This window comes from Syngnathus floridae, chromosome 12 (genome assembly GCF_059516105.1).
Source record: "Syngnathus floridae isolate MCC-2025c chromosome 12, RoL_Sflo_1.0, whole genome shotgun sequence".
NCBI lineage: Eukaryota > Metazoa > Chordata > Actinopteri > Syngnathiformes > Syngnathidae > Syngnathus > Syngnathus floridae.
Genome location: NC_142424.1, coordinates 13,350,127 through 13,363,241, shown reverse-complemented (window position 1 = coordinate 13,363,241; position 13,115 = coordinate 13,350,127). Strand labels below are relative to the sequence as shown.

The 13,115-nt window shown below is 43.9% G+C and overlaps 1 protein-coding gene across 2 annotated transcripts in view; it reads right to left on the bottom strand.

The window, feature by feature from the left end:
* Window positions 1–10,580, bottom strand: part of dennd1a (DENN/MADD domain containing 1A) — a 113,034-nt gene extending 102,454 nt beyond the window's left edge. Inside the window, exon 1 of one of the 2 annotated variants that reach the window (XM_088392382.1) lies at window positions 10,447–10,580. In XM_088392382.1, coding sequence (XP_088248508.1) covers window positions 10,447–10,463 — 17 coding nt within the window. In that variant the 5' untranslated portion in view covers window positions 10,464–10,580. The remainder of the gene's footprint in view (window positions 1–10,446) is intronic. The other variant, XM_088392383.1, reaches the window with a different exon arrangement.
* Between the last annotated feature and the right edge of the window lie 2,535 nt (window positions 10,581–13,115).

Genomic DNA, 13,115 nt, shown 5'->3' with positions numbered 1-13,115 from the left:
TACGAGTGTAAGATTTTGAGAGTTTGTCTTTGAGTGTGTGCCTTCCTGAATGCGTCTGTAGAGTGTGCGTCCGTGCAAGTTATGTGATGTTGCCATTCGATGTGTTTTTTATTATCTTTTTCTCAGTACCTATTACGTTTTCCTATTGCTGTCTGTGTGTGCTAACGCTAAGGCTAGCTTGCGCTCCATTATGGGACAGTATATATTTAGGTTCGTTTAGCCTGTTTGAGTGTCTTGTATCAAACTTTTAATAATAGTGGGTGACGTGCTATTGGTCTCTGGTCCAGAAACCACACTGTTAGGGTTGATAGATTAGTTTGATCCTATGCTTATGTTGAAATGTAACCTGTAATGAATAACCTAGCTAGATTAGTTTGATCCTATGCTTATGTTGGAATGTAACCTGTAATAAATAACCTAGCTTGTCCTGTCTTGAGAGGTCAGGGGCTTCAACCCCATCCTGTCCACTCTCACCTCCACTCGCACCCCCACCCTGTTTCTCTCAATAAAAATGCTCTTGCAAGAGGCCTGAGTCAGACCTCATTCGATCATCGCTGTACGCAGAGCGACGAATGACTCTCCACTTGCAGGTGCTTAAAAAGGGCATACTGTCTCCCGTGTGGTTCTTGCAAAAATAAGTGGAGTGAGCACCACTCTAACATTTTGGTGCCGTGACCCGGATTCTCTCATACCCGCCATATGGCCGACATAGGACGACACGATGTACACTGTCGACGGGCCAGCGTCCATTAGCCGGACCTGCTAAAGAAAGACCTGGGAAGGAAATTCTTCGCTGGGCCAGCATCTTAGGTCTGCCTTTGTCTGACAGAGGTGGATTGACGGGATCCGGCAGTGCAACAAACCAGGGGACAAGTAAGTTAAAGCCCTAAAGTTGTGTGATTGTGTTGTTGTGAAACGCGTAAAAGGTAGAGGTGCACGAGATATAGCTTGGGTTTAAGTCCCAGGGGAAGAAACAGGCTAAGAAAAGCAGAGCTTCTTTTTTGTTCATCGAAGAAGTGCGTACATTCTTCTTTTTCTGTTTTTCCAAGCTGAGGGATCGGGCTTGGGTTAGTACCTCAGTGGAAGGAACATGCTAAGAAACACAAAGCTTCTTTTTTGTTAATCAAAGAAGAGCGTAGATTTTTCTTTGTACGTTTTTCCGACCAAAGAACAGCTTGGGTTTGACTCCCAGTGGAAGAAACGGGCTAGAAAAAAAACAGAGCTTCTTTTTCTCAATTGAAGAAGGGCGTAGATTCTTTTGTGTCCGTTTTTCCAAGCCGTTTGCATGAAACTTGTGTGGTTGCGAGTGTGACTGGTAGGATAAATTGACTACAAAGAGAATTTGTTGAAAGGTCAATTTAAACCTGCATTGAGGATCCTCAAAGAGAGAAAAATTTTGAAAAAATTGTATACACCCAAAATACCAAATTAAGATGGGACATAAAAACTATAAATCTCTAGCTCCTGAAGGAGTTGAGAAGTACATGGCGAGTAGATTTCTTAATTGTATGCGATACAGTGGAAGAAAAAGTATGGAGTAGAAGGGAAGTTGAAAGTTGAAATGTGGAAGATAGTGGTTGATGTTTTGGAGGGGAGTGTGGCTAGGAAGACAAAGGGACTGAGAAAGGAAAGAAAACAGAGAGAATTCAATTGTGCTAGAATGTGGTTGAAAGCTTCACAAGAGAGAAGAGAACAAATTCAAAAGACAAAAACTATAATGGTGAAGAGTGTATGTTTGTCAGGCCGGAAGACAATGAGGCCACAGAGCGCAGGCGTGCTGTCCTGGCCGCAGCTCAAGCCGCAGCTGAAGGTGCAGCTCAGGCAGAGGGGCAAGAGGAGCTTTCTGCTCCTATGCAAAACTTGTATCCAAGTTTAACAGACCTGCTCCCTCCCCCATATAACAGCAAAAAAGGTCAGGGTCACATTATTAGAACTCCTGTGCGAACAAGAAGTATGACCAATGCTGCTAGATTTTCCCAAAATTTGGACAATGTTGATGTGTGCCCAATGATACAGGTGCCAAACCCTATTGCAGGGGAAGGCTACCCTCCACATACAAATGGTTTTCGGCCATGGACTTTGAAAGAGGCAAGAAAAGCAGTTGAAGGGGTTGCCCCTGTTGCAGAAGACCCATATAAATGGGCAGAAGACATGGCTGGAATCATTCCGTGAGACCAGGAGTGTCAAAGTCAAATGGACGGAGGGCCAAATAAAAAAATTAGCTACAAGCCGAGGGCCGGACTGATCGAATGTTCATTGAAATTTTTTTAAATGACGCATATAGTCTAGTGAACCTAATTGAACCTACTGAAAACTTAACAAATATATTCCAATATGATCAGATAAATAAAGCAATATTTTCTTATGGCTCTGTCAATAATCTTTAATTTTCAACAGACACAAACGACAAATTTCCTTTATATAAAAATCCCCATAACATGAACATTAAATGAAAGAAACCTTTATTGTTTAAGGCACCATCAGTAACCTATATTTTATATTTTAGCAAAAGTGGCCTAAATTTACTTCAAAGAAAAAAATAATAGCAATTTTCTATCATCCACGCAACTGAAATATTTTTAAAATGTAATTGGATTGAAATACAATAAAATAAAGTGCAAAAATCTATTAATCAAAAGTAACATGCAGTGAAAACAAATATTAAACTTTAACTTTTAAACTTTCTATTTTAGCAAAAGTGGGCTAAATTTACTTCAAAGAAAAAAATAATCCGCGTCTTTCGTTTCATAATGTCGTCTCAGATTATACTCTTTCAGTACCGCCACACTTTCTCCACACAGAAGACACAGGTTTTCCTGCTACCTCCGTGAACATATACTCCGACTCCCACCTTGTTTGAAACCCCCGGTTCTCAGTGTCCACCTTCCTTTTTGCCATTTTTGATGGGTATCTGAAAGTTAATTTTACAGTTATGCTGACGACTGCTGTGCTAATAACAAACACTGAAATGAAGCAGCGTACTGCTCGGTGCGTCACCGTTGCATTGTGGGAAATGTAGTATTGGTGCGTGTAAAAGATCTGCGGGTTGCCGGCTTGCTGCGGTCTGCGGGCCGGTTCTAATAATAAATCAAGATCATACCAGGGGCCGTAAAAAACCTTCTCGCGGGCCGGATGTGGCCCGCGGGCCTTGACTCTGACATATGTGCTATAGACTGAATGGGCATGAGGCAGGAGAAGCTGCAATGTCTTCCTTGGGAAAAGACTGGGCCAAGGTTAGAGGAAATTATACAGGTAGAAATAACCAGGGGCCTTTCCCCTATCCCATTGAGGGAAATCAATTGGGAGGGGAGTATGCAGCACAATGGAATGATCTTGTGCAAAGAGTGCGAACTATATTTCAAAGACGAGCGAATTATGGTCATTTAGCAGGAATAAAACACAAGCCTGGGGAAGATACTGATGATTTTCGCTTGAGATTTGAAAAAGAATTCAGGGTGCATAGTGGCATCCCATTCAATGATGCAGCTGAGAGTGCTTATCAGCAACAGCTTAAAAATGCACTCCTCACTAATTTCCGCCCTGAAATACGCAACTGGGTGAGGAAACACTTGGTGGAAGTGGACACTGCTAGTGTTACAACGACCATGCAGTGGGCCAGACATGCTGAAAAACTCATCAAAAGAGGCAAAAGTTCTGATGTATTTCATCTAGACAATGATGATGATGATGAACTAGATGAAGATGCAACAGTCTTCTTCCAAGAGTCCCAGCGGGGCAGAGGAAGAGGTAGAGGGCAATAAGGTCGCAGGCCGCCATATAATTCAAAATCCCCATCAGATTCAGAGACCTGTTGGAACTGTGGGAAACGAGGAGACTTTGCAAGAGAGTGTCGTCAGGTAAAACAAAACCAATCAAGGGGTGGAGGAAGAAGCAGAGGAAAAGCCAAATTTTCAGCATGACTAGATTCCTCTCCTTTGACCTCTTGTGCTCCTACAGAGGAAGAAATGGTAGATGTCCATACAGCATGGGACATTCTGAGTGCATTAAAATAAAAATCACGTTACCTTAAACGTTGGAGGAAGTGATGTAGAGTTTTTGTGTGATACCAGAGCTTGTAAAACCGTAATTAAAACTAAAGTCCCTAATCTAAAGGCCTCCCATAACACTATTTGGGTGAAATCTGCTGATGGGCAGGTACACAAGGAGAGTATCTCCAATCCAGTTGTAGTGAGAGATGATGAAACGGGAGTTTTTTCATTTTTGTCCTATCCCCAAAATGTCCCATAAACCTGCTGGGACGAGATCTGATGACTCGGTTGGGAATTGCAATAATTCCAGTAAAGGATGGCATGCGAGCATGTAGAGTGAGAGACGTAGACTCATATGCTGCACAAGCAAGTGAACAGATTTGCTGTTCCTATGACATCTATCCTGAACGGAATTCCAAGCTACCAAGCAGTTTACTCAATAAAGCTCGAAAACAATTGTCACGACCTGAATCAGAAATGACTTGTAATCAATTACATGTCACCATGAACATTCTCACTGATCCACAAGATGAATATATTGAAAGTTTTCTCAGTGACACAGAAGTAACCTTGACAATCAGTGCTCTGTACACTGATCGCAGGTCATTTCCAGCTGCTGCTGTGCTCCTGCCCACTCCTCAGAAAGACAAATACAAGTTAATTGTACTAAGTTCATCTTGTTTTTCCTTTTTTTAATCACTTCACTGGTTTCTTTTATATCAAACAAATTGTTTTAGGTTCTTTACCTGACATGTTTCGGCGGTTTCTTCCGCCTTCATCAGAGTGTCCACACTCATTTTACGAGCAGTAAATGATGCAGTGCAGACAAGAGAACCTAATGTGCCTGACCCACACACACTTCTAAACACTTTGAAGCCTAACCAGAAGTTTTTCACAGTAATTGATCTTAGCATTGCATTTTTCTCAGTGCCAATCCACCCAGATTCACAGTTTTGGTTTGCGTTTACCTTGGGCTTAGATGTGTTGCGACTGCAAAGCAAAATGAACTTTTTGTCACCTGCTAGACACCTATCCTACACTGCTACACTTCTGTCACAACCACACATTGTGATAAAGAGGTGCAAAGTCCTTAACCCAGCAACATTAATCCCGTTACCAGGGAATCGAACCCCACATAACTGTTTGGATGCTACAGAACACCTACAGCTGCCCAGACAAGATTTAAGTGACACGCCACTTGACGAGGGGGAAAAGTGGTTTGTGGATGGATCATGCTCAAAGGATCCTAAAGGAAACAATCAAAGTGGTTGTGCAATTGTGAAATTGCCAAACCAGATTGTTGAAGCAGATGAGCTTCCATACAACAGGTAAGCACAGGCTGCTGAGCTAATTGCACTAACAAGAGCTTGTCAATTGGCAGAAGATAAAGAACTCACTGTATACACAGAGTCAGTATGCATTTTCTACTCTGTTCTATTTTGCAAAACAATGGGAGTGCAGAGGGATGACAACATCAACCGGTAAGCCGGTTACCCATGCCTCCTTGTTAAAAGACTTGTTGCAGGCCATCCTTTTACCTGCTAAACTAGCTGTGTGTAAATGTGCTGCTCACACCACAGGCACAGATGAAGTCTCAAGTAGAAACAGATTAGCAGACAAAATTGCTAAAGAAGCAGCAGCAAGGAAACATGGCCATGAATTTTTTTTAATAGATTCAGAGGACACGCAGCTCATAGATAAAACTATACTGATAGACATGCAAAGCAATGCTCCAATGGTGGAAAAACGAATGTGGACAACAAAAGGTGCAATACTGGATGCAGATAATATCCACCGCATCAATGACAAACCTGTTTTATCAAAATCACTTTTTAAGGCAGCAGCAATTGCGACACATGGGCCTTGCCATGTGTCGACGGGAGGGATGAGGTCCATCATACATCAACAATTCACTACCTTTGGTTTAGATGCTTACTTGAAAAATTGTTGTAAAGCATGTCCTATTTGTGTGAAACATAATCCACAAGGAAACATGAGACTTAAGAGAGGCTCATTTCCCAAACCGTCTTACCCATTTCAAATCATGCACATGGATTTTATTGAACTCACACAAAGTGGACCTCACAAATACTGCCCAGTGATGATTGATGCATTTTCCAAATGGGTGGAAATAGTTCCATCTAAACGTGCAGATGCCTTAACAGTGGCAAAAGCCATCTGCAAAGCCATCATACCGAGTCATGGCATCCCCCAAACCATTTACAGTGACAATGGTCCACACTTTGTGAACCAAGTTGTACAGAACATGGCTGTACACCTTGGGATAACGTTAAAAAACCACTGCGCTTGGAACCCTTCGAGCGCTGGCTTGGTTAAACGCGCAAACGCTCCTATCAAAAGCAGGTTGAAAAAATACATGGAAACAACAGGCAGATCTTGGCCAGAGTGCCTAGACTTAGTGAAGCTCTATATGAGAATCACTCCCACTTCAGAAGGGTTAACACCTTTTGAAATCATCCACAGGAGGCCATATAGACTACCTGTGTTCCCTGCAGATTTACAAAAGACAGATGAAGAATAGTCCTTGGCAGATTACATGATCAGAACGCTCAGACTGACACTGACAGATGTGTCAAATGCAAATTTACTGCTGCCTGATCTTTCTTCCTCACAGGTCGACAACCCCATCAAGCCAGGAGACTGGGTCTACATCAAAGTCATTAAAAGAAAGAACTGGGCCAGACCACGGTGGGAGGGACCATTCCAAGTCTTGCTGACTACCCCCATCGCAGTGAAGATCGCTGAACGGCCCAGCTGGATTCACCTCAGCCACTGCAAGCTACAGGGAGTGCTGGACCCCTCATTTCGGAGTGGTGGGGAAGTCTGACTACAAAGGGGCCTCATCGTTTAAGGTGGAGCGTCTCAATGTTGGTGAAGTGAACAACGATCCCCACTCCACTAGGCGAGGGTATGTCTCGGTGTCCCTGTCATCCTAGTAGCAACTGGGCTGCCAGGTGGATCCTCTGCTGTGTTGTGGTTGGAGCGTGCTAAGGTCTATGGACTCATCTGAACAGACCAAATGACAATGTTGACTGTTGAAAAAGATGGTCACATGATGAGAACCTTGAGGACTGGTCATGGGACCCCAGAAATCCATACGAAACGAACGCTTGGTACAGGTATGTAAAGTTCACTGTGAGAGCTCACACACAGGAGGGATGTTATGTGTGTTTGAAACTCCCCCCTTCCTCCACACAAGTTCACTTGGAGGCCAGAGCAATGAATGTCACTGAAGCGAAATGTATGGCATCCATGGGAGGAGTTGGATATCAACATCGTGCTGTCACAGTCAGTGATGCCGACCCTTCCCGCCCTGGACTTGCAGACGGTACCTGTGATCAGCTTTTCTGGACAAATATCAATGTGACTGTTAAAGGACGAACATTGCCGCAAGTGGCCTACACAGAGAGACAGCTACACATGTTACATCCAAGGTAACAAGACCCACAAAGCGACGACTGCTCTCCAGGAGGAAACTGGATGGGAGCTTAGGACATCATCGCTGAGTGTCAGGATAAGAGAGCCATTTCAAGTGGTGAGGGTTGATAGATTAGTTTGATCCTATGCTTGTGTTGGAATGTAACCTGTAATAAATAACCTAGCTAGATTAGTTTGATCCTATGCTTATGTTGGAATGTAACCTGTAATAAATAACCTAGCTTGTCCTGTCTTGAGAGGTCAGGGGCTTCAACCCCATCCTGTCCACTCTCACATCCACTCTCACCCCCACCCTGTTTCTCTCAATAAAAATGCTCTTGCGAGAGGCCTGAGTCAGACCTCATTCGATCATCGCTGTACGCACAGCGACGAATGACTCTCCACTTGCAGGTGCTTAAAAAGGGCATACTGTCTCCCATGTGGTTCTTGCAAAAATAAGTTAGAGTTAGCACCACTCTGACACACACTAATAATTCTATAACTAAATCCCAAATTCACATTCAAAGACCCATACATACCTGCCTGTCGGCCCTCACAGATATCAACACACCAACCCAAACCTGTAATAGCTCACCTGATTGGACATTGGACACTACTGGCCACCACCAAACAGTGTAGATACCCCAATTTCAGCCTTACTTGGAATTCTATTTTGTCTGTTACTTGAATGCTGGATAAAGTGCAAACGTCAATTTATCCTTATTCCACTATCTTGCGCTACCTAATATTTCCCAGCATCCTGGCCATGAAGTGGCGTTCTGGCCGGTGCCCCGAGCGTCGGTAAAATGAAAATTTGACATTGCCTCCCCAACAGTCACACTTTTTGCCTTAGTACTCTGTGTAACACACAGAAAACCAAAACAAATTTTATTTTTTTTATTTTTCAAACCTTTATAACAAAAAATAAATGTTACTTTATTCTTGACCTAACTTTGCTTGGGGAGCGGGGAAAAAATCAGGCTAATAAATTATTGTACGCTTCCACGTACTTCTTCCAATTTGGTGCAATTCATGAGTTTTCTGACTGTGAACGCACCTCGCAGAACTCCGAGTGACAACTTAAAAAAAAAAAAAGAAACCAAGCTTTTAAAGATGGAAATTGACAAACACGAAAGTGTATTTTTCATGTTTTTATTGAAAACAAGCCAGTACTGTCTGCCCCATACATGGCAATGGCTTCCGCCTTTCACTCAATGCGTGTGCACTCCTGCAGCAGGGGCTTTTCACGGGGATGCCTTCTTTGGCACAACACCGGCCATACACCTTCCTGAAATCGACGATACGAATACATTCACCATGGTCCTTTATGATTTCGAGTTTCGGTAGTCTTAGGAGACATACTTGAATGCACTACTTGTTTTTACATTGCTAAGTGCCGAGATGAACAGGGAATGGCAAGGCATAGGAGACAAGACAAGAGGGGGAGGTTGGTGCATCGGTTCGGAAGTAAAAAATTGGCTCGTAAGTGGATGCAAAAAAATTGTGAGGTTACGGTTCTCATTTCTTGCTCTTGAATTAGCCACGGAGAGGCTAATGCTTGTGATATGTTGAAGGAGTCATACGTAGAGATAGCTGTCGCTGGAAAATTTAACCGAGTCAAACTGTGATAGCTTCCTTCTGTGACGAAGTCCGGCAGTCAAATCAAGCAGACTCCACCCAAAATACCATTATATCACTTCTGAGGGTTTTTTTTTCAGGGAGAAAATATTAAAATAATTTTTAATACTGTCCTATCACATAAGTGCCAATGTGGGCTCACTTTATTGTCGCTTTAGGATTTTTTTTTTATCACGGTTTATCAATAATTTCATCTCTACTCTGACCAGTTTCTGTGGGTGGCTCTGGGTGCCGCTCCACAAAATGCTGATAGTCAATGAAGAACTAAAAGACTCGATGGCTTAAGGTTGCTGTAGAAATAAGCAGTTCCCACATTTTAGGAGGTCAAGAGTCTCACTTAAACAAATTAACATTAAGTGACAGAGGATTACGTTTTTGCATTAGTTGCGGCAAATTCATTTGGCAAGATAGCAGCTAGTCCAAGAATAGTACATGTCAGGGTTTTCCAGGGTATCTTTATCATATGATTATGTTGGAATGCAACCTGTAATAAATAACCTAGATTAGTTTTATGTTTATGTTGGAATGCAACCTGTGATAAATAACCTAGCTTGTCCCATCCTACACAAAGTCGTAAAACACCCCTGGCTATGTTTTGACTAGAGGTCAAGGGCTTTCTCTATTCAGTCCACTCTTACCCCCCACCCTGTTTCTCTTAATAAAAATGCTCTTGCAGGAGCCGAGAGTCAGACCTTCATTCGATCATCGCTGAATTGACTCTCCGCCTGCAGGTGTCTAAAAGGACTTACTTGTCTCCCGTGTGGTTCTTGCCAAAGAAGTTGGAATGAGCGAAACTCTAACAATTCACACAAAAACATTCTACAATTGTCTTTGACGTTCTTGAATCTTGGCGTTTGGGGTTTGTTACTATTTGGGATTGACCCATAACATCGCTGTTAAAAAGGAAACCAGTATTCTTGGAAAATACAATTTCAATTACGCTGTACATTTAAGACAGCAACTTGGACAGACGCAGCAAGTCGCCTTCGTGAATACTTTACGTGAAAATGTATTCAAAAGTATTGCAAATTACCTTCATAACACACTTAAAAGCTATTTATTCAACTCCGGTAATTTCAACACAACGCAGTCCTGTATTCCGGATATCATTGACAGAACATGGAATTTTATCGTTTTTCCAAATTACCAAGAGCTGACGTCAATGAAATTATCTCCCAAAAGTACAGTGACGAACAAAGCGATGTTGTTAGTTGTTTTTAGTTAATTTTTTGAGAGCGCGACTGTTCCAGTGTCATTTTTAGAGAACACAGCTGCTTCAGTGTCACGGCCATGAACTGTACGTATTTGAGGCAACTACTCACTGTAAAAAAAAAAGCAAAAGCTGACGGATGTTAATAATGTAACAGCAAATATTTCTTACTTGATTCTTGATTCCATCTTTGGGTCCGGAACACATTGACTTGCAGGAGAATACAACGGAATCCAAAGCAAATATTTCTGACACGTTACGGAGAAGGAAACAAACGCACAGTGTCGAGCAATGGATTGTGGGAGTTGACGTTTACTGCAGTAGAGTAGCCAATAACGCTATACACACTGTTCTTGTGAGATAAACTACAACTTCCATAAACCTAAGAAAGAAAAGTCGCGTGACTAGGAGGTAGTCCGGTACCGTTCGTTCTCATCCTTTCTGTAAGAATCTACAAAACACCGTGTAATACCTTGCAGAAAATTACAAGCTCAGGTACATAGAAAGATATAAAATAAGCATGTCGGAAAACACAAAGGCAAATGAATAATAGCAATGAAAGACTCACAAAGCTTAGTAAAAACCATAAATTAAAATATTTGTAACTTGTCCTTCATAACTGGCATTTTTTCCATCGAAAATGAAAACAGCATCTATTAGGGATACCTTTCACCTTTGAACCTGTTCTTTCCCAATTCTTGGTACAGTGAAACCTCTACTTACAATCAGAATCAGCTTTATTGGCCAAATTTGTGCATGCCAAACAAGGAATTTGACTCCGGTTGATCTCAGCTTCTGTCCAACATTTTAGTGACTAACAACATTCAGGTGACTAACATTTAAGTGGCAAGAACAGGATGTTATTGCCCAGTGATGTCTCTGAGACTCTATGAGTGGTGTGAGTTCATCAGAGCAACAGCCTTGGGGAAGAAGCTATGTCTGTGTGCTGGTTTTGACGTACGGCGCTCTGTAACGCCGTCTGGAGAGTAGTTCGAACAGACTGTGACCTGAGTGAGAAGGGTCTGTAGAGATGCTACTTGCACGTTTCCTAGTCATGGACAGGTACAAGTCTTGGATAGGAGGTTGGTCCCGATTGTCTTTTCCGCAGACCTGATTGTCTGTTGCAGTGCTTGTCTTGTTAGGTGGCCGATCCAAACCACACAGTGATGGCGGTGCAGATGACAACTGGATGATGGCAGTGTAGAAGGTCTTCAGCAGCTCCTGTGGCAGGTTGAACTTCCTGAGCTGTCTCAGAAAGTACAACCTCTGAGTCTATGTGACTGGTACATTTCAGGTCCCGAGAGATTGTGGTTCTCAGGAACTTGAAGGTGTCTGTCGAGAGAAAAGTATTACTGCAGATAGATAGTGAGGTGTGGAAGTGGTGAAGGGTCTCGCCTGAAGTCCACTGTCATCTCCACAATCTTGAGCAGGTTCAGCTCCAGGTGGTTTTTGCTGCACCAGTGGACCAGCCGCTCCACCTCTTGTCTGTACGCAGTCTCGTCACTGTCCCGGATCAGTCCGATAAGAGTGGTGTCATCTGCATACTTCAGGAGCTTCACAGGAGAGTTACCTGAGGAAAAATCGTTGGTGTAGAGAGAGAAGAGCAGTGGGGAGAGGACGCACCCCTGAGGGGCGCCAGTATTGGTGGTCCAAGTGTCAGATGTGATGGTCCCCAGCCTCACATGCTGTCTCCTGTTGGTCAGGAAGCTGGTGATCCACTGACAGGTGGAGGCAGGCACCGCGAGCTGGATGAGCTTCTGTTGGAGGATGCCAGGAGCGATGGTGTTGAACGCCGAGCTGAAGTCCACAAAGTCCTGGCGTACGTCCCTGGGGTGTCCAGGTGGTGCAGGATGTAGTGCAGTCCCATGTTGACCGCATTGTCCACCGACCTGTTTGCCCGTTAGGCAAACTGGAGGGGGTCAAGCAGGGGGCCGGTGACATCCTTCAGGTGGTTCAACACTAACCTCTCGAAAGATTTCATGACCACAGATGTCAGGGCGACAGGTCTATAGTCATTCAAACCTGTGATGGCAGGCTTCTTGGCCACCGGTACGATAGTGGAGCTCTTGAAGCACGAGGGCACCTCACACAGTTCCAGGGAACGGTTGAAGATCCGTGCAAAGGTAGGTGCCAGCTGTTCAGCACAGACTTTCAAGCAGGAAGGTGACACGCCATCTTGGCCCGGTGCATTCCTGATCTTTTGTGTTCGGAACATCTGGTGCGCTTCCTCCTCGCGGATTGAGAGTGCGGGCGCGGCCTCTGCAAGAGAGAGAGTAGGTGACAACGGTGATGGAGGTGTGGACAGAGCGGTTGTGGGGGGAGGTGAGTATTGTGTTGCAGGAGGTCCTGTTGTGTGGGAGCACCGTTCAAACCTGCAGTAGAACCTGTTTAGCTAGTTTGCAAGCCTTGGGTTCTCCACAGGACGGGGAGTTGGTTTCTTGAAGCCCGTGATGCTCTGCAGACCTTTCCACACTGTTGAGGGATCAGGATTGGCAGAGAGGTGTCTCTCCAGGCTCTCCCCGTAACACCCCTTGGCTTTCCTGACCTCTCGGTTCAGTGTGTTTTTGGTCTGCTTGAACAGGTCCCGGTCACCACTCCAGTAGGCCTCCTCCTTGACTTTGCGCAGCCTCCTGAGGTTTGGTGTGAACCAAGGTTTGTCGTTGTTGTACGTGCAGAAGGTCTTAGTCAGATGAACTAGACAGTGGTCTGAGAGTCCTAAAGCTGCACGAGCCACAGAGTGGTATGTATCCTTTATTACGGTGTAGCAGTGGTCCAGTGTCTGTGCCCCTCTGGTGGGACACGTTATGTGCTGTCTGTATTTGGGGAGTTCATTCGCGAGG